Source organism: Bos grunniens, chromosome 7 (genome assembly GCF_055505025.1).
Source record: "Bos grunniens cultivar Pamir isolate PY7600 chromosome 7, Bosgru_T2T1.0, whole genome shotgun sequence".
NCBI classification, from domain to species: Eukaryota; Metazoa; Chordata; class Mammalia; order Artiodactyla; family Bovidae; genus Bos; species Bos grunniens.
This window is the reverse complement of record NC_141171.1, coordinates 91,140,735-91,161,897: the sequence shown is the minus strand read 5'-3', so window position 1 is coordinate 91,161,897 and position 21,163 is coordinate 91,140,735. Positions and strand designations below refer to the sequence as shown.

The 21,163-nt window shown below is 38.5% G+C and overlaps 1 protein-coding gene across 29 annotated transcripts in view; it reads right to left on the bottom strand.

Annotated features, from left to right (window-relative positions):
* Positions 1–21,163, bottom strand: part of LOC147369959 (uncharacterized) — a 650,726-nt gene that overhangs the window by 183,902 nt on the left and 445,661 nt on the right. For 4 of the 29 annotated variants that reach the window (XR_015168210.1, XR_015168215.1, XR_015168205.1 and 1 more), the window contains one exon: positions 18,317–18,468. The exons of the other annotated variants lie outside the window; for them this stretch is intronic. Coding sequence is in view for 1 of the 4 variants with exons in the window: in XM_086413069.1 (XP_086269195.1) it covers positions 18,447–18,468 (22 nt within the window). In the remaining 3 variants the exon portion in view is untranslated. Of the gene's footprint in view, positions 1–18,316; positions 18,469–21,163 lie in introns of those variants that run through there. 29 annotated transcript variants of the gene reach the window in all.

Here is a 21,163-nt window from a genome sequence, read left to right as displayed (position 1 = left end):
AACATGCTATCTAGATTTGTCATAGCTTTTCTTCCAAGGAGCAAGCTTCTTTTAATTTCATGGCTGCAACCACCATGCTCAGTGATTTTGGAGCCCAAGAAAATTAAATTTGTCAATCATAAAAAAAAAAAAACTAATAGATTATGAAAAAAAATAGTTTCCATTTTAAGATGCCAGATCACAACAGATGATTTAGAGAAAAGTCTGTCTTGTTCAATGATATAACACAAGTATGTCTTCTTATAAACAGTGTCAGAAAAGGAGATTTTTTTTTTTTTGAGCTAACTTCATTTCTCCATTGATCAGCAGTTTTGATTTTGATGGCATGAAAAACAAGTCATTTTCTACCAAAGTAAGACTTCAGAGTCAGACTATTCATCTTTTTACATTGAATGGCCACTAGTTTTTATTTCCATCCAGCCTAGTCTATCTCAAAAAGGTACCTAATTGCATAGCTTAAAGACCTTAGGAAAATTTCACCATATTCATAAAAACACCAATCCTGTGAAAAGTCTATTTTAGTGTGTTTTCTCAGGAATTGAATGACCTTTATTGGACAATTCTGCAAACCTCAAGAAGCAGATCTGATGTAGAGTTGACTGGTGTCACTGTCCTGCTTATAGCAGAACATGACCATCAGTCAAGGATGGAGCAAAAGTTCTATGATGAAACACACATGGCAAAAGCTATTGCCTTGAGATAATCTTCTAGGACATTATCTATCCTTTTGTGTTGGTATAAAGGATCAAACCCTGAATGAAATGTTATTAAGTCTTGCTTTTAGAAGTAGAGTAGAAAACAGGATTCCTTTTTGATTTATTTATATTTTTAAAATCTAGAGTAAAGACAAACTATGCACATTTTTCCAGGCCATAGAAATAAGATCAGGATGGTTACAGACTTCTCAATTCTTATCTTTCTTTAACACTCTTGAAAACAAAAATATACTAACCCTAAGAAGATACAGTTTATCTCTGTATGGTACATGTCAACTGTTGTGTGGGGCTCTGGGATGAATCTTGACTAGACCACGGGACTAGAGAGCAGTCAATCATGATAAGTCCAATCACACCTTTCTGTAAGATACATGTATGCCATTCTTCTGATAGCTAATAGGAGCCAGTAGGCTCCAAAGAAATATAGAGTTCACCTGATATGCTGAACTTGCCTAAATAACATTTTGCCAATTTAGAATGTATATAATAATCTTCAGGTTTCACCTTAAGTAGAGCTCTGATTAATTTCTCACTGCCATTTTGGTCTTTCCCATGACAATGTGATAGTATATAAACAGATGCGAGCCTATGAATAACAGAAGCATTTAGCATACGCCTGGGACAAAAACAGCAGAGTTCTTACATTTATGGAGCAAGCTTGGGGATGAGTCTAAACAAGATCATGGCTGGTCCCTCATCCTTGGGGAACAAGTACATTAAAAGAGGTATTATTTTAAAATATCTTTTAGTGTTTCACCATTGTAATTCTTCTTTTCATAATGCCATCCATAACTCCAACGTTTTCTCTTAAAGAAAGGGTTGAACAGGGGCCACTTTTGGTGACTATGTCTCAGAAAATAAATTGTTCTTTCAATGCCTCTAATGTCTATGTTTCTATCTATATTTCTGTCTTTAAAGGTTTTTGAGTAGTTAGAACAATGGACATACAACACTTAACACTTTCCAAACATCTTTTAAGCAAAGTCTTGATAATGTGATTGAACGTGAAAGTGAAAGTCACTCAGTCTTGTCCTACTCATTGCTACCCCATGGAGGACATAGTCCTTGGAATTCTCCAGGCCAGAGTACTGGAATGGGTAGCCTTTCCCTTCTCCAGGGGATCTTCCCAACCCAGGGATTGAACCCAGGTCTACCACATTGCAGGTGGACTCTTTACCCACTGAGCCACAAGGGAAGCCCAAGAATACTGGAGTAAGTAGCCTATTCCTTCTCCAGTAGATCTTCCTGATCCAGGAATCGAACCAGGGTCTCCTGCATTGTGGGTGAACTCTTTACAAACTGAGCTATGAGGGAAGCCCTCAGTGTGATCGAAACTTAGCCCAAAGGATGTATCCAAGAAGTATTTCACCAAGGAAGTCAGTGAGTTGATAGAGGTTTGTTTAGAAACAAACCAGATTTTCAGCTACACTGACAAAGAAAAAGCAGAATTCACCAATGGTGTCAAGGTGACTTGATATGCTGGGAAAGGAAGATTTAAGGGTATAGTTTACGCATAGGGACACTGGACTTCCTAGAGTTTGGTTTAACTAGTCCATACAGTTGAGATATCTAAGGAGCACCTAATTTAGAGCATGATCTACTAAAAATATGACAAAATTGGTTTTATATTAGTTTGTTCTATGAATCTACAGTCTCTTTTTATTTGTAAGTTGACTAACAGAATCCCAGTAATTACTATTGACGAAAGGTCCTACTAGACTTAGATTATGCTAGATAGAAAAATCTTAATATCCTTATATACCCAGGGAGTGCTGAAATGTGAGACCTTGTCCCTTTCTCAAATTATAACCATAACCAACTAATGATTTATAAGACTCTAAAGGCATGTCATCCTAGAAAGCAATTTATGAACGCAAGCAGTGCTCAAGTGAAGAGGAACCAAAATGTTCCATGACTCTTGGCTGTTTTGTAGGATTTAAATAAAGGGGAAATCATTCCATTTAGAAACAAGGAAAAAGTCAAGTGATGACATGTGAAAGAACAGAGAAGAACAACAGAGTTTTGCTTGATGAGATCAACTCTATGCTCCTTCATTTCTATTTTTCATATATCCACTTTACAATATCTAGAAAAAATAAGCATTCTTTTAAAAAATGAGAGAGAATTTGAATACACCTATGTCACTGAGATTATTTTGACACCCTGTCATTTAGGTTGATTTTTCATAATGTAAGTATGATATTCATTTATAACCAGTAGCTATTGATCCTTATTTTCTAAGCAAAAAAAATAATCATAGTGAACAAAACATACATTCTCTACTCTCAAGGATTCACAGCTCAGATAAAAAGACAATTCAGTTTGCATCGTTAATGATATTTTATTCCTGTGAACATAATTCATGTCTTGAAAAAAAAAACAGACATTTGCTACACATAATCTGACTTGGAAATTAAAGTGAATATTTGCTTTTTTGAAATGTGAAAAAAATGTAAAAATAATTTTAACTGAAACAAGTAAACAAGTGTGTTCTTATTAGATATAAACATCCAGAAGGATGAAAGTGAGAAGTGATAAAGAAAGCTCCACTAGGAAGGACTGGGCTGAAACTAAAGAGACGTTTTAAACAATTCCGACATGAGCAGGTCACATGTGTCAAGGAGTTTATGCTCTGCATTCTTGTTGCCATGACAGATTTTTGAAGATTTATTCAGATGACTATGTAGATCAATTCCAGCCAAATGTTGTATCAAATATGCCTTTCATGTTTATATATCCATGAATTAAAGTCTAAGGATTGCCATCAAGATCAAAAGACCAACAAAAAATAAAATGTCTCCCACAAAAGCCATTAAAGGAAACTTAATTAGCTCAGGTCTTTTCTCTCAAGGTACTTTCTCTTAAAATAGTTCTTAAATGAATGGTATTACTTTAGCATTTAAAGACCTATAATTTTTCCTTGACATCTTATTTGTTATAAAAGTAGTTTCTAAAATTTTTAATGAACTCTAGAAAGCCTTGTATTTAAAAATTATTTTTGGCATACAAACTTGGCATTGTGGCCTCAGAAGCATTTATTCATGATATTAATTATATACCATCTATATTCATTATGTATGCTAAGTCACTTCAGACATGTCCAACTCTTTGTGATCCCCATGAACTGTAGTCCACCAGGCTCCTCTGTCCATGAAATTTTCCAGGCAAGAATACTGGAATGGGTCACCATTTCCTTCTCCAGGGAACCTTCCCAACCCAGGGATCGAACCAGGGTCTCCCGCATTGCAGGCAGACTCTTTCCTGTCTGAGCCACCAGGGAAGCATCATTATTCATTATGGAAGAATATAGAAGCATCTATATTCATTACAGATGACAATGTCATCTATAGACGATCTAGGGACTAAACAATAACAAATATTCATTATATAACATCCACAGGAAATAGCTGAACTTCCTTTTTTACATGGGGTTGTAAAAGAAACCATGTTGATTATAGAAATTTTGGAAAATTCAGATCAACAAGGTGTGGTAGAGACAGAATCTTTGGGAGTCAGGCCATCTCTGAGAAAGGAGTAATATTTATGTGTGCATGCATGCTCAATCATGTCCAACTCTGTGGGCCTGTGGACTGTAGTCTGTCAGGCTCCTCTGTCCATGGAATTCTCCAGGCCAGAATACTGGAGTGGGTTGTCATTTCCTCCTCCAGGGGATCTTCCCAACCCAGGGATTGGACCTGCATTTCTTGGATCTCCTGCATTGCAGGCAGATTCTTTACCATTGTGCCCCTGGAGAAGTCTAATATTTATAAGCCAAGGAATCAATCCTAACTCAATTTTTACCTATTAAAATGATCATATCCTATAACAGTTATGAAATGGCAACCCACTACAGCATTGTTATCTGGAGAATCCCATGGACAAAGGAGCCTAGCAGGTTACAGTCCATGAATCACAAAGTCACAAAGAATCAGACATGACTGAAGCGACTTAGCACATATTAATATATTTTAATAGCTACATGATACCCCATTAAACAGATACAATATAAAAAATTTCATATAGCTGAATGTTCATTTGGCAATAGCTTTTGAGTTTTATAAAAAAATGCTGTGATTAATAGCTTTATATATTAATACCAATGCATATCTCCAACACTTCCTTTAAAAATGGATGTTTAATAAACTAGATATTTTAAAAGTTTTATCATTCCCTCCAAAAATATGTTGATATTTATTCCCACAAGTAAGATAAAAACATTGCCAACTATACTATGTTTATCATGGATCTCAAATTTTTAATATGTTCCAGTAAAACAGAGCAAAGTGATATTTATTGTTGCTTAATTTGTATTTCATGAATATTTAAAGTAAGCCTTTTCCCAGGCCACAAAGAATGGACCTAGCAAAAAACAGGATCACTGGTGCAAAATGTTATACGAAAGCAGACTTCTGGGACTACAGAGAGGCATGTGGGAAGTTCTGGGTGAGAGATGATATTCTGCATCTTGACTGGCTGTAAATTATATATCAATAAATTTGGCTTTAAAAAAAAAAGACCAGGGAGGAACTTCCTTGGTAGTTAAGAATTTGCATGCCAATGCAAGGGACATGAATTAGAATCCTGGTTGGGGAACTCAGATCCCATATGCCATGGAGCAACTAAGCCCGCACGTCACAGCTATTGATACGTATGTTCTAGAGTCTGGGTGCCGATACGAGAGAAGCCCACACACTGCAACTAGAGAGAAAGCCTGTGCACTGCAACAGGAGCCCAAACGCTGAAACAAAGATCTAATGTAGCTTAGAAAAAGGTGGGGGAGGAGATTCTGACTATACACACTGGTAACACCAGAGATGGGAAATAAAATAGTGGATCAAAAGTTTAAATGTACAAATCAGGAAAATCATTTCAAAATAAAAGAACACTTGAATATACAGATTGAAATACCACATTGTACCCCATACTAAATTGATGTGGAATAATCAATACAAATACCTATTTTACCAAAGGTATGATGAGCTTTAACATAAATGAATATAACATGGATAAAAATTGTCACCTATGTGGCAGGAAAATTAAGCTGTTAAGTGAAAAAGAAAGAAAATTGTTGGTTTCATAGCTGTTAATTCAGTGTAGCTAATGTGTAGTATCTACCTTAGTCAATAAATATTTGTTCATATATCATTTTTTGCAGGATACTTATTATAGGTTTCATATTGTCCCATATAAAACAGAGTGCTTTCATTTGTGACACCTAAAGAAAACAAGCTTCCCAGATGGTGCTACTGGTTTAAAAAAAAAAAAAAAAAAAAACCTGCTTGCCAATGCAGAAGACATGAGACATGAGTTCAATCCCTGGGTGGGGAAGGTCCCCTGGAGGAGGGACCAGCAACCCACTCCAGTATTTCTTGCCTGGAGAATCCCATGGACAGAGGAGCCCAATGTGCTATAGTCCATAGGGTCACAAAGAGTCGAACATGACTGAAGCTACTTAAAATACACACAAAGAGAACAAAGAGCTCATCTGATAATTCTTGATAAGGAAAACTTTAAATATATACAAAAATATGGATTTTTACAGATGTAATAGAAATTTTGCATACAATAAGTAAATCTCTCATTGTTTTCAGAACATGTAAACTCATTAGAAGGACAGCTGATGGCAGGATGGCACATCTGGCAGGAGGACATTTTTAAGATAGTGAGGAGTCTAGGAATTAAACCTAAACATCCCAGCAAAATCAAATGAACCCAGGACATATTTTATTTGAAGGTTTCTTATTGGCTTAAGTAGAACTCAGATAGATGGAAATGTGATAAACTAGAAAATCAAAACGGAAGTCGGAAAGCATGGGGAGCTGGTGCTATCGGGCTGGTCTTCTGAGAAAGTCTAGATGGTATGGCATACGTAGGTATCACGTCAACAACCGGACTTCTGGTTGGGCTCTCACTACCAAGACGAGAGCTTCCCTCTAGAGCCTTCCTACACTGTGGGTGGGAACGCAAGTTGGTAGAGCCACTACAGAAAACATGAAGGCTCCTCAAAAAATATCATTGTCATATGATCCAGCAATCTCACTCCTGGGATATATATCTGGACAAAACTACAACTGAAAAAGATATATGCACCCAAATGTTCACAGCAGCACTATCCACAATAGTCAAGACATGGAAACAACCAAAACGTCCAACAACAGATGACTGGATAAAGAAGATGTGATCCATATATACAATGGAATGCTGCTGCTACTGCTGCTGAGTCACTTCAGTCGTGTCCGACTCTGTGCGACCCCATAGATGGCAGCCCACCAGGCTCCGCCATCCCTGGGATTCTCCAAGCAAGAACACTGGAGTGGGTTGCCATTTCTTTCTCCAATGCATGAAAGTGAAAAGTCAAAGTGAAGTTGCTCAGTTGTGTCCGACTCTTAGCGACCCCATGGACTGCAGCCTACCGGGCTCCTCCGTCCATGGGATTTTCCAGACAAGAGGACTGGAGTGGGGTGCCATTGCCTTCTCCAACAATGGAATGCTACTCAGTCATAAAAAGAGTGAAACGATGCCATCTGCAGCAAAATGGATAGACCTGGAGATCACCATACTAAGTGACATTGTTAGAAAGAGACAAATATCAGATACCACTTATACGTGAAATCAACAATATGGCCCAAATGAACCTATCTCAGAAGCTGACTCACGGACATAGACAACAGACTTGTGGTTGCAAAGACGGAGGGGTTTGTTGGAGGGATGGAGTGGGAATTTGGGGTTAGCAGATGCAAATTATTATACCTAGTATAGATAAACAGCAAGTTCCTACTGAACAGCACAAGGAACCATCTTCATTATCTTGTGATAAACCGCAATGGAAAAGAATTTTTAAAACATTGTTTTTATATGTGTAACTGAATCACTTTGCTGTACAGCAGAAATGAACACATTATACATCAACTATACATCAATAGGGAAAAAAAAAAAAGCTTCCCTCTAGAGGCACACACCTTCACCTTGTGAAAGACCAGCTAATAGGAAGTTATCTTCTCGCACCTCAGCTAAGTAAGCCTCTTTGAGAAATATGGGAGTTTCTGGGCTTCTCAGCAGAACATTTCAAACTCCAATAGGCTTTTGTCAAGACCCTGATCTGATTAACTCATCACAATTAGTGATGTTGACCCTTACTTTCCAGTTGTTCCACTCCACTCCAAAGACATGCATTCTATTATTGCATTATAAAGCTGTCACTGCATTCCAACTTGCCCCTTTGTTTCTTCAAGCAGCTAGAATTATCTCTTTCTGTATTTTAAAAAAAGTATATGTATTATTGTCTTCATATAAAATTTGACAACCCCACATTTTCTCCATTTCTTTCTTTGATAGGTTGGGTTGGCACATTACCGTTCTGCTTGCCTTTATTCAGGGCATTTTCAATTTCTCTTCTGCATAGGGAAGTGATGTGATGTTCCAGGTGACTGGGTAGTTTGCCATCCTTAAACACATAATTTCCTACTTGGCTTCCTTATGCCAAGTAGACTTGAACACATTCAATACATTGAAGTGCAAAGGATTTCACCCATTTGCATATTAAATATTTCAGTATCATGTGTACTCCATAAATCTAGATAATCCCCTCTGTCCATCTACCATAAGGTTGTGCTCTCAGCAAGGCTGTAGACCAAAACCAGAGTTAACCAAAGAGGTCAAATATGAGATATTCTGCCTGAACTAGACATAAGCTTTAGGTTAAAGAAACCTTTCAATTTCACTCCACGTTGTTTATGAAAATCCACTTTATAGCCTCAGAAGCTATAGAACAAATGTGATATTGCTTTGATTCAACATTTCGTATGACTTTGGGGTCATCATTATGAGTGTCAATTACTTTTATAACGCAGATGTAGACAAATAGTAAAAAATTAAGTATATCTGTAAAAACTTTAAAACATTTATTGAGATGGAAATTAAACCAGAAGTAACTTGTATTGTTAAGAAATGCCAGCTCTTAGAGAACAGATTCAGAAGAGCCTGATACAGATTAGTCTTCCAGTGGCCACAAGCTCTCTTGGGCCCAAAATATGTTTACCCAGCCTGGACTGTCCCTAGGACATACAGACTTCTGCCTGCTTAGTTAACAGAGCAAAATTTTGGTAATATTTTTGTTTTGGAAAATCTTGTATCCAAACATGGGCGGCAAATATGCTGAGGATTTTGGCATAACAACTTCAGGAAAGGATACATATCCTTTCTAAAAACACTTTTTAGCAAAATATGTTCCCGATGAAAATGAATTTTTATTGCTAAGCTTACATGAATAAATAGTTACCACAAAAGATCTGTGTATTTCACTTTTTAGTTGCTGAAAAATCACAGGATGTTCAAAAAGACAATTTTTCTTCTGATCGATGCACAGGTTACAAGAGGGAAATTAGAGTGAAGGGTCCAAGGAAAGAATGAGAACTTAATACTCGCAGAAGTAGGACAAGACAGTATGTGCCCTGCTTTGTTGATGAGAAGAAAATCAATAAATAGAATAGGACTAATATAAATAGGCACACTATCCAAATTAGTAAAATTCCATAAATAAAGGGAAAAACTACAAAAGAGAGATGCATCAGAAGGGTGCCATGAAAAGAAAAAAGAAGCTAAGGTAGAACTATAAAATTTGTTTTCTAAACAAATTGATCATGTGGTCAGTTACAGTGGAAAGGAACTTAGACATTCTAGTTACTACTGACTAAACTTCTGACAACATGAACAGGATCATCAGTTTTGCTGAGAGAAAATTAGGAGATGATTTCTAGTCACACAAAATTTCAGACCATTTCAGACCTTCTCATCATGGCCTGCCCTTAGTTAGTTCAAAAATTCTGCCACTCTAAATCACATTCACATACAAACACAGAAATTCACAACGCAACCATCTCTATAACAGTGAGACTCAGCCATTTGACCTGTGCTGACTTGCACCTTTTCTGAGTTTTGTGCTACTTTCTTTCTTTATACTGGGCTCTTGTTTATAAGATCTGTGCCCCTTCCTGATGCCACTGTACCTCACAGACTGACAGTGCTGCTCAAAAATCAAAGTTAAAAAAAGCCTTTTTTTCTTTGAGTCAACATGTCTCAAATGGAAGTAATTACCTTCTCACTAAAACTGGTTCCCCTTTCTCCCAACAACCCTGAGTGTCCATGTCAGTCATCTACTGCCCATTTAAATGCTAAAATATTTCTCATCTGTATCTTACATCACTATTGCCACTACTCCAGACCAAGTATCTCCCCTCCCCACACCCTTTCCCCAAACCCATCTTTGATAAAGCCATCAGAGAGATTTTATAAAACGTGCCACTAGTCTCCCCTGATTACAATCCATCAGTGATTCCCACACCCAAACTTTCAATGCCTCCTTAGCAGGAGTATGTTTCCCAAACTCCAGGTCCAGCCCATGTCTCTGGCTTTAACTCTTATATGCCTGTCCTCCCAGTTCAGGCTTCAGCCAAATCAAGCACCCCAAAGTCTCCCACACATACTGTGCAGTTTCATGCCTACTGCCTCTTATAGAATGCACCTCAGCTCCCCTCTCATAGACACTGCTGCTCTGCCTTCTCTAGAAAGATATCATTGACGATTCTCAGCTGTGATGATGTCATCCCAGCCTCCTCACACCCAAATCTACCCATGATCCCACTAATTACTCTAAAACAGCTCTTATCATATAGAATTTCAATTAACCATCAATGGTTCCGTACACTCACTAAGGGTAAGAATTTAGTGACTTCACTCTCAATGACTCCAGCATCTATAACAAGATTTAACCGTAAATAAAACTTTCTTCAATGAGACTGACTGACTTTTCACCAAAGTTTCTGTTCTATGACTTACATGACCCACTGGATTTCCAGAGCTAAATTCATTGTTATTCTAATCCTATATAGCTGAGATCTACAGCGGGATATTCATCCACAGCATTCAGAAAATGTCCTAAAATTTCCAGAATTATTTGGTCCTTCTTAGATAATCTATAGGCTTTCCTCATAGCTCAGTTGGTAGAAAATCTGCCTGCAGTGCAGGAGACCGGGGTTCAATCCCTGGGTCGGGAAGATCCCCTGGAGAAGGAAATGGCAACCCACTCCAGTGCCCTTGCCTGGAAAATCCCATGAAGCCTAGTGGACTGCAGTCCATGGGGCTTCAGAGTCGAGCACGACTAGTGACTAACGCTTTAGATAATCTATATATATGAGGTCTTCTATTTTTGTAGACTGGAGAATTGGAAGCAATTCACAGGTCCTTAGTGCCAATGATGACCTACGGCATTATGATAATCATGTGACAGAATGACCCTCTTCTTTCAAAAGGATAATTTGACCTAAAAAAAAAAAATGTTTCTAACATACATTTGCTACCCTAGATATGCCATTTGTTCACCACGCACTCCGCTCCCTCACTAGCTCTCCACCCTGCCATCTCACACCTCTTATTGCCCTCTGTGGCAGGTGTGATAGCAGCTTTTTGCTCTTCTTTTTCTTTCTGTCATATTCCTGGAAGTGCCAACCCCCTTGCCTCTTCCCAGTTGATAAGCAGCTCTATAGACCTGTCACATCGCATGCGAGTCTGCTTTGTTGAAAGAACTTGGGACTCTGTCCATGGTGTTCTGGCAATGGCAACATCAGCTGCAAAAAGGGAGAAGAAAGCGTCTGCCCTCTGAGAGCATTTCCACAGAGAGCAGGCAGGAGGAGGGCTGGTTGCCCAGGGGCTGGGCGGGTCGGCAGAAGCCTCTGTCCAATCCGAGCTGAAATGTCCAGTGGGACTCAGCCCTAGGGACACGTGGTTGGACCAGGGAGGCTAAGTGGAAACAAGGAACCGTTCCAGTCTCATCTACCGGGTAAAAATAATGTGGTTCAAACACGATTGCTTGCTTGCTTAGTCACGCAGTTGTACCCGACTCTTTGAGACCCCCTGGACGGCAGCCCGTCAGGCTCCTCTGTCCATGGAATTCTCCAGGCAAGAATACTGGAGTGGGTGGCCATTTCCTTCTCCTCAAATCTAATTAGGCTTTTTGGCAATGTTTGGTTTGAAATGCATGGCAGCATTAAGGATTTTTTTTTTTTCAAATCATCTTTATTTTTTTTTCTTTCCTTATATTGTTTGTTCCAGAACATCTAGACCCATTAATTGTTGTCAGAGCACTCTTTCTAAATAAAATGTCCCCTGTTCTGAGTTCACAGGGTCAGTCGATCTATTTCCTATGTGCCCTCTCTCCCTGCCTTCTCTTCCAGTGCGCTGGGCTCCAGAGGGACCTTCCCCATTCCATGGATGATCCAGAGCCCCCAGTCCCCTTCCCAGCAACCGAGAAGCAGACCCAGGGTCCTTAGCAGGCCCTCTGAGGAGAGATGACCAAGAGCTTGGATGCAGGGAGCAACTCTCCTGGGGCAAAGAGCTGGACCACCCAGCTGGGCTGTGGGCATGCTTATATGACTGGGGATGCAGGGCTATAGGAATGGCCCCAATCCCACCTCTATTTATTCCATAAACAACAACCTGTAAATAACATTTGGCATTCCTATTGTAACAAAATTAATTTTTATGAAATAAATTCTATTTTATGGTCTAAAAAAAAATTCAGTTTGCAAAAAAATAGAAGAAAGTAAAATGTAAATGAGATGGTATTATTCCATTATTTAAATACTGAAGGGACCCGTGGATCTCTTTAGGATAGTGATCTTCCTTACTTAATGTAGCATCCAATGCCATTTAATGTCTCCTCTTTCCAGCCTCTTCTCCTGCTATAACTTCATTTGTGCCCTTTAATCTAGAATGTAAATCAAAAAGACCTCTGGAAATTCCCCTTGTTACACCATGCTCTCAACTTGCCACACTGTTGCAGAAGTTATTCTCTGCCTGTGATGCCTCCATCTGCTTTCACCTAGGAGCTCCTCAAGAAGCCGGTCAGGGGTCACCCTCTCTGGGAAGCCTATCTCACTGTGCTCTCCTCCCACCTCTATCCCTTGCTGTTCTCTGGCTCTTTTAACTGACAAAGCATCTCAAATATACCACTATTATGACATTGCCTCCTCTTCCTTCCAGTGTTCCGCCCATTGATTTATATCTGCCACTGGAGTACGGTGGTGGTTTAGTCGCTAAGTTGTGTCTGACTCTTGTGACCCTATGGACCATAGCCCTCCGGGTTCTTCTGTCCATGGGATTCTCCAGGCAAGAATACTGGAGCAGGTTGCTCTTTCCTTTTCCAGGAGATCTTCCCAACCCAGGAATTGAACCCGGGTGTCCTGCACTGCAGGCAGATTCTTTACCAACTGAGCTACAAGGGAAGCCAGACTATATATAAACTATCTCAAGAAGAAAAAGCTTCATACAGTTCAGCTGTCACAGCACTTGATAGCATCTCAACAACTGTTGGTTGAACCCATGAATGTACAGTGATAAGAAAATATCCACAAAAGTTAGTTTTTGCTATTTGAATACCCTACTGGAAAATATTACAGTTATTTTTGCAAAATAGAAAAAAATATCTTTCACGCAAACAAAGGAATTTTCAGTTTAAATGATGATTCACCCCAGGTGTCCTTCAAATAGCAAATGCTTTTAGTGCATTTCAGGGTTTAAATCATTAACTACTTGACAAGAAAACTAGGAGGAAGAGAAATAGAAAGAACTTGAACAGGACAATGCGATCCCTTCTGAAAATAAACGAAATGAAAGAACATGCAAATAGCAATAAAATGTGCTTCTGAAGACTTTATCAAGAGAAATATGACTCAGTTTACCTGTTTGATTTGCACACATTTCAGAAAAATGTTCATTGTATAAAGTAATGATGAATTGGTATCTAACTTCACATATAAACTCCTAGAAGTAAGATTTATGGTGTGTTACTTTTTCTCTTGAGTGTATCGATTATAAAGAAATAATCTAATTGTGTCCATCTTCCAAGCAAGGTAATAAAGTGTTTAAGACCCTAGCCCATGCCTTATTCATGTTGACACTATCAGGATTTAACATAGTACCTGGTACCTAGCAAATATTCTGTTTATTGTACTGCACTCTATATTTAAATTTTATTGTTCTAATATGTCACATCCAGTAGACAGTAAAGCTATCCCTTCAAAAGGTCTGTTCTTAAACACGTTTTGTATCTCAAAATCCAGAAATTGTGAAATATATTTGAGAATACTCCAAACGGGGGAGTAGATGTATTTGTTTTCCAGCTTTTCAAGTTTCTGGAGAAGAGTCTTGACAACCTCATTGCATATAATCCTACCCTCAGGTTCTGATGACTGTGAAGATTGGAATTATCTCTTTAAGAAATCAGATTCTTAATGTATAATGTACAATTCAAATCTAAAATACTAGATATCGAGAAATGCAATGTTAGATTTACAACAATTTATTTTTAAACTTCCTACTTTGACAACTAAGTGTTAAATATTATCTACTGAATGCATTAGCAGAGCACAGAGAAAAAGCACTCCATTGTGGCTGCCTCAGGGTATCAAACCATCTCTAACCTATTTCAGATTCCTACTTATAAAACTGTGGGTGGTAACAATCTGGGTACATTTTTTGCTTAAATCTTTCACAGATACAACATCTGTCAAACAGCCAACATGCCTGACCCAGTTGTATTGAGTAAGCCCTGCAGATTATTTGTCAAGCAAATTCAGTAACCCAATATTTGTTTCTTTATTTTAAAATTTAATTGGTATGCAAATAGGGCCACAAGACAGCGTTTGTGCTGGATACAGTTGTCACTTCAGATTCTGGGAATGCTCATTATCATGCTTACAGATGTTTTTTCCCCACCTAACATCTGCCAATACTACCTAAACCCCAGGAAGTCCACAAACCTGTGCAAACTTCCTCTCACTGTGGATCTCTTTCTCTGTTATCTGTTCCATGCACACTAATTTTGTGCATCTGAGGCCTCTGTACGCCAGAATTATGCCTGCTTCCTAACACTTCTGCCTCCAGAGCTTTAGCTTTGAAATTGAACAGACAAAGAGCCAATTTATCATAGGATGACATGCGTCATGTTCTCGGTATTACCAGAGGAACCCTGGTATGCACTGTATTTATCCTTTTGTTGTCAGCATGCCCAAGACAACACAGGACAGAGAAGCTATTAGGTTTTTAATAATATAATATATACTTTAAAAATAAAACATTAACTACCATCGTCTTCACAATGTGGTGCTAGATCATTCTGCCTAAGACGAGAATTGCTTTGTCAAATACTCATCTGTCACTCAAGAATACATCCTGGTGAAATGCGAATAGCAAAAATAAAGCACTGGAATATGTTCCTTCAAAGATAAAGATAATGCTTTGTTCCAGCCAACAGTTTACTCCTTCTCTCTCTCTCTCTCTCATTTTCATGTAAATTCTAATCAGGCCTAATGATGGTTTTCTCTTGAACACAATATAAATTTACATCATGTGGCTTTTGTCAACAGATATAAATATCCACAAGCATCCTCATTCCATCTTCTACTCACTAATATATGTACTTTTAACATCCTAGTGATGCATTTCTTACTGTGTTTCAAGATCAAACATAAACCAAATAAATACAGAGATAGCAATATTTCAAACATAAACCTAATAGCCGAAAGGAACCAAGTTTAATGAAAAGCCCAAAACTGGAGGCAAAACTTTCAACTGCAACTGGCTGATCATAGAGTGACATCTTCTAAATGCCTCTACAAAGATCTACTTTTTATTAGGAACAAACATTTGTTCATGCCAAACCTGGCATCTAGATGCTCATTTCAGTGTGCAATTAATTTTGATTTCCAGCATTCTTCTGAATACTTTAACATTTGCAAATCTGTTCCTCACAGTAAATAAGACCTAAGCACTAGCACTTTTTAGGTTTTATTAACATGTAATAACTGGAGAAGGCAATGGCACCCACTCCAGTGTTCCCATGGATGGAGGAGCCTGGTACGCTGCAGTCCACGGGGTTGCGAAGAGTCGGACACAACTGAACGACTTCACTTTCACTTTTCACTTTCAGGCATTGGAGAAGGAAATGGCAACCCACTCCAGTGCTCTTGCCTGGAGAATCCCAGGGACGGGGGAGCCTGGTGGGCTGCCGTCTATGGGGTCGCACAGAGTCGGACACAACTGAAGCGACTTAGCAGCAGCAACATGTAATAATCAGGTAAGAAGTACCTATATGCAAAACTCACCTGCATCTATATGAATAAAGTAACAAACTTTGGAGTAACAAGTCCTGCTGTTCAAATCTGATGGATTTGCCTGAGCACAAGCCTTTAGTAAGAAATGCTTTTCAAAAAATATTTTATTAATATTAATTCTCTGTAGTGTAGCTTTCCCCCATCACCAAATGATATAACTGGAAGGATCTGATAATGAGAAAATGTCTTAAATCCCTTCCTATGAGAGTCACAGAAACTCCACAAGTGAAGTCCGAGAGTTACTACATGTATCAGAATCCTTTACTGTAGTACAATTGTTTTACAATGTAGTATTAGCTTCCGCTGTTCAACAACATGAATCAGTTATATTTATACATGTAGCCCCTGCCTCTTGAGTCTCCCTCCCACCCCATCTGGATCCGATCCCTTTAGATCATCACAGAGCATCCCACTACCCATCTATTTTACACACGGTAGTATGTACATATCTATAGATCTATTCCTATATCTATATTTATCTATCTATCTATATATATATATATCAATGCTACTCTTTCAATCCATCCCACCCTCTCCTTCCCTCTCAGTGTCCACAAGCCTATCTCTACATCTGTGTCTCCATTCCTTTTCTGCAAACAGGTTCATCAGTATACCAGTTGTCTAGATTCTACATACATGCATTAAAAATTTGAAGAGAAGACCATCATTCTATCAAACATGTACATCCCCATTAGGGACCTCCAGAGCCATAGGAGCAAGCTGCCAAGCTCCTGTTGGTTGTGAACCCTGGATGTCTGTTTATCTATAGCCAAGGGGAAAAAAATGTGGTCTCGTGACAAATCAGGGCCAGGGATTTGCAGTCATAGCAATGTCTAGCAAACACCACGGGCTCTCTTCTTACAAGACACAGGAACTGCTTTGGATGGTGCTGATGCACGGCTTGAGTGGTCCCCAGAAGAAGCATGAAGAACAATGTTTACGTATCACTTAGCTCTTTATCCTAGGATCAAATGCAGTGATGGCTTCCATATCCCTTTTCCACTTTCATCTTGCATTTTTAAAAACATTTTAATTAAGAACTTTTCACACGAAGCACCTAATTAGGCATTCTGACATACTGTTTTAGTTTGGGCTGCCATGGCAAAAACACCATCAACTCGGCAGCTTGAACAAGAAACATTTATTTCTCAAAGTTCTGGAGACTGGAAAGTTCAGTATTAAGGTGCTGACAGACAAAGAGACTGGGTATGGTGAAGAAGCAGGGGAGGTCTCTCCTGGTTCTTCTTATAAGGAGACTCATCCCAATCATAAAGCCTCAACCCTCACGACCTAATTTGGCTCCCCAAGCCCTACTTCCTAATGCCATCATATTGGGGGTTATGATTTCAACATACAAATTTCAGGGAGGACACAAAAATTCAGTCATGAATTCAGCCATGGCTTGCTGTCATGAGTAGAATCTGCATTCCATGTTTATTCCATGGCTCTTCAAGCCACAAGAGTCTCATGCTACAGCTAAGAAGTTCCAGTAACCCTTCCTTGCTTCAATAGGCCACGTGATTTCATAACTCTGGACACCTCATGCTCTGATCTCTAACATACTTCCTGCCACCTTTGTCTAACAGGCCTTCAACAGAGGTTCTTAAAACACCTACTTTGTACCGGAATACAAAAACAAATGATCACAAAATCCCTGTGTTTAGTCCACCCTGGGCTAAAGGTGGATACAAAATATTCTTGAACAATCCACTCGAGTTCTTTCTCCACGGCAAATCCTTTTCAGTCTAAAGGAAAGTCTTTTTCCAACTAATCCTCAGGGGATATGTGCATTTGGCACGACTCATCCAGAGCCTCGTGCCTTCTTTGCATATTTACCATTTCAGCAACCAGATTATGTTCAATGGCAGACCTTTATATCCCTTGATAAAGGTTTTCTCATTCTTCCTCACTTATGGCAGGAACTTTATAACAAGACTTCATTTAGGAATTTTACTTAGTGCTTGTAAGATACCAGACACCATGTCAAGTTCAGAGATAACTGGTGGGAAAAAAAAACATTACACCCATCCTCTCCAGGAACGTCTCTGAAAATGGTATAGTTTCTTGAGATGTAGAGACATGGAAATGTCGTGTGCAATACAACATGATAACCCAAGTAACACCAAAGCAGGTGTTTCTGGCTTGTCTGCATAATTCCATACAGGGGGCCACGGGCTTGAGCATTGAGAACACCAATGAAGAAGGTGTGGCTAAGTAGGAAAACTGAAACCAGAAGGGAGCATTTTCTCATAGTGTGTCCTGCCATCTTCAGCACTCACCCCAGTACAAGGGCAGAGAGTGCCAGTCACAACAAAACCAGTGTCTCCGGATCATAAATGTTCTAAATTTGTCATGTTTCACTTCAATCTCAGTGCTGTTACAAAGGGGTTAAAGGTCTGTTCTTAAAGAGACCACACACAAAAAAAACATGTATTTTCCATATACATTGTATTTTAATAATACTATTTAAAATCAGCAACATCTATAAGTTCTAACAGGTGTTCCTACTTTCTTTGATAGATGCTTCTTTGAAACACTGACGTTTATGACGAGCCACGAGGGTTTAACAGGATGAATCTTCTATTCTGGGTGGACAAGAACACTACATTAATTACACACATGCCAAGTAGTCACAGACGCCTCGTAAAATTTCTCACAACCTTTTATATGGTAAGTCATAGAAAATATAACATTTTTGAGTAACAAAAGACATCATGCATCCCAAAATTCATATCTGAATCATAAAATGTGAATATGCCAAATGAAGCTGAAGCCTAATATTTTTAACTTCATTCACTCAGTGCAGATGAACATTTACCATATTCCTAGTTCTAAGCAATGATTTTCATTCAGTAAGAAGCAAAACCACTTCTTTCTGCAAGAAAGTATTGAGCCAGAAACAACAGAAATGTGTATTTGTATTATTATGCATATAAACTTATTGGCTTTGAAAGAATTAACTTGTGGATCAATAAAGGAGAAATTCATTACACCAATCAACCCCAAGTAACTAGAACTAAACAAGACACATCAGTCTAACTTGAAATGGAATTTACTCCAGTACTGCTACAGCCTAAAACAAATCATAAAATGAAATCAACACACTGTACAAGAAGTTTTGCATAAACAATCTGATAGATTCTAACACATTAGGGCTGTATATATACTAGCCTTGCAGGCTGTATGAAGAATGTGGAGATCAATGGATGCTGATGAGCAATATTTAAATGAATTTCTAAATGACTATAATAAAAAATTTAGTTGACTCAACCCCTGCTATTCTGGGCTGTGAAGTTATGAGCTCTATTTACCTGAAAGCATGTATGCCTATTAGACTTGGCAGGAGTTTCTCAACCTTGCTATTAAGTAGAATATCTATTTAAAATGAACCAAGCATCAGGCTACACCAAGTCTGTAACTTCGGAGTGGGATAAAGCAGCATGCCCACGTCATGTAAATGATGCAAGAGCCAAAGAGAATACATCTTCATGGCCCTCCTTGTAAGCAAAAATTCTTCATCAAATGTGGCCAGTGTGGACTTTCACAGGTATTAACTATAACGTGACTAAATAAGAAGTGACATAAGAAAAAACGAAACAAATTAGAATACATTTTAAAATACATCTTTCACAAAGCTTCCATACCTTCTGGAAGGCCAAGAAAAATCTGTGCAGCTAATTAAGAGGTTATTGGTTAAGTGGGGAAATTGAAAACAGAAGGGAACATTTTTCTCAGAATCTGTAAAAGAAGGAAAAACAATGGAAGGGGAATACTGGGGGCAGGCGGAGATTTAGCGCTCAGTGCCACCAAGAATTAGAGGGAAACAACTTGATTAAAACTCAAAAAATGGGACCAAACCACACAAATGAGCAAATACAGAGGCAGGAAAGAAGTGTGGTGAAACAGGAAAGTCTGTAGGAATGATAATGACAAGGATTAAATGATAGTAGGGAATGCACCAGAGTGGGTCTTCTATTAGTACCAAGGGATACTAAAAATACAAATGTTTATCAGGTTACAATAAAGGCAAGATCAACTCATAGTTGAGAATACAAAAAGGACACAAATACTCTTGCAAAAGAAAAACTTACAGTTAGTAGAAAATGCTGTACTAAAATTCAGTATAGTGAAGAGTTTGCTTATAGACCAATTCACTTTTAAAGCATTAGAGAAATTCAATATTGCACTTACAGGGCAAATGTAAATGGATATTAAATTCACGATTTCCAATGTATAAGAGTAGAAATCTGCATCTTTAAAAATGCATCTTTCAAAAAGCTTCCACACCTTTCTTGAGGCCAAGAAAAATCTGTGGAGCTAATGAAGAAGGGAGTGAAATCTGTAAGACATTAGTCTAGTATTTATCATCAACAGAAATTAAATGAGGGCAGAAAAAAAGAATTTTAAAAATGATATGAAATATGACAAAAGAGAACTGTTTGTCGAGAACTCAAAGACAAGAGCTGAAGATGCAAATAGATGATATATATCAAAGTGATTTGTAAACTCTGTAGTGTATGCTAACACTGAGCTTTTTTTTTTCAAGTAGACCCATCAACAGTGAGAGGAAATAAGAAATAAATAAAAGTGAATTTATTCTTTTACCTTTAGTAATAAAATATTAATTGTGAGAACTGGGGAATTACGTAGGTTTTTTTGGCAGAAAATGAGCAAAAGAAAAATACCAATTAACATTTAAAAGTCATTAAATTAAATGTCAAAAATTGATAACACATCAACAATCGTCAACACTTATTTATGGATTATCTGCTCTGAGTCCTATACTCTGCTTTGTGATGTGAAAAATAGTATAAATGGAAAAGGACTGGCAGATGAAAAGATAAGGAGGACTGAGAACCATTCCTGATGCTTCATTTGAGGACTTTGGAGAGAGCAGTAACCTCACCGTAGCAACAGGACCCCAGAACTGGCCAGTTCATCAGTCTAGGTAGAAATATCTAACTCCATCACTCAGTTGTGTCTGACTCTTTGCGACCCTATGGACTGCAGCACACCAGGCCTCCCTGCCCATCACCAACTCCCGGAGTTGATTTAAACTCATGTCCATTGAGTCAGTGATACCATCCAACCATTTCATCCTCTGTTGTCCCCTTCTCCTCCTGCCTTCAATCTTTCCCAGCAAATACTTGAAGAAGTGAAGTGAAGTGAAGTCGCTCAATCATGTCCGACTCTTTGTGACCCAATGGACTGTAGCCTACCAGGCTCCTCCTTCCATGGGATTCTCCAGGCAAGAGTACTGGAGTGGGTTGCCATTTCCTT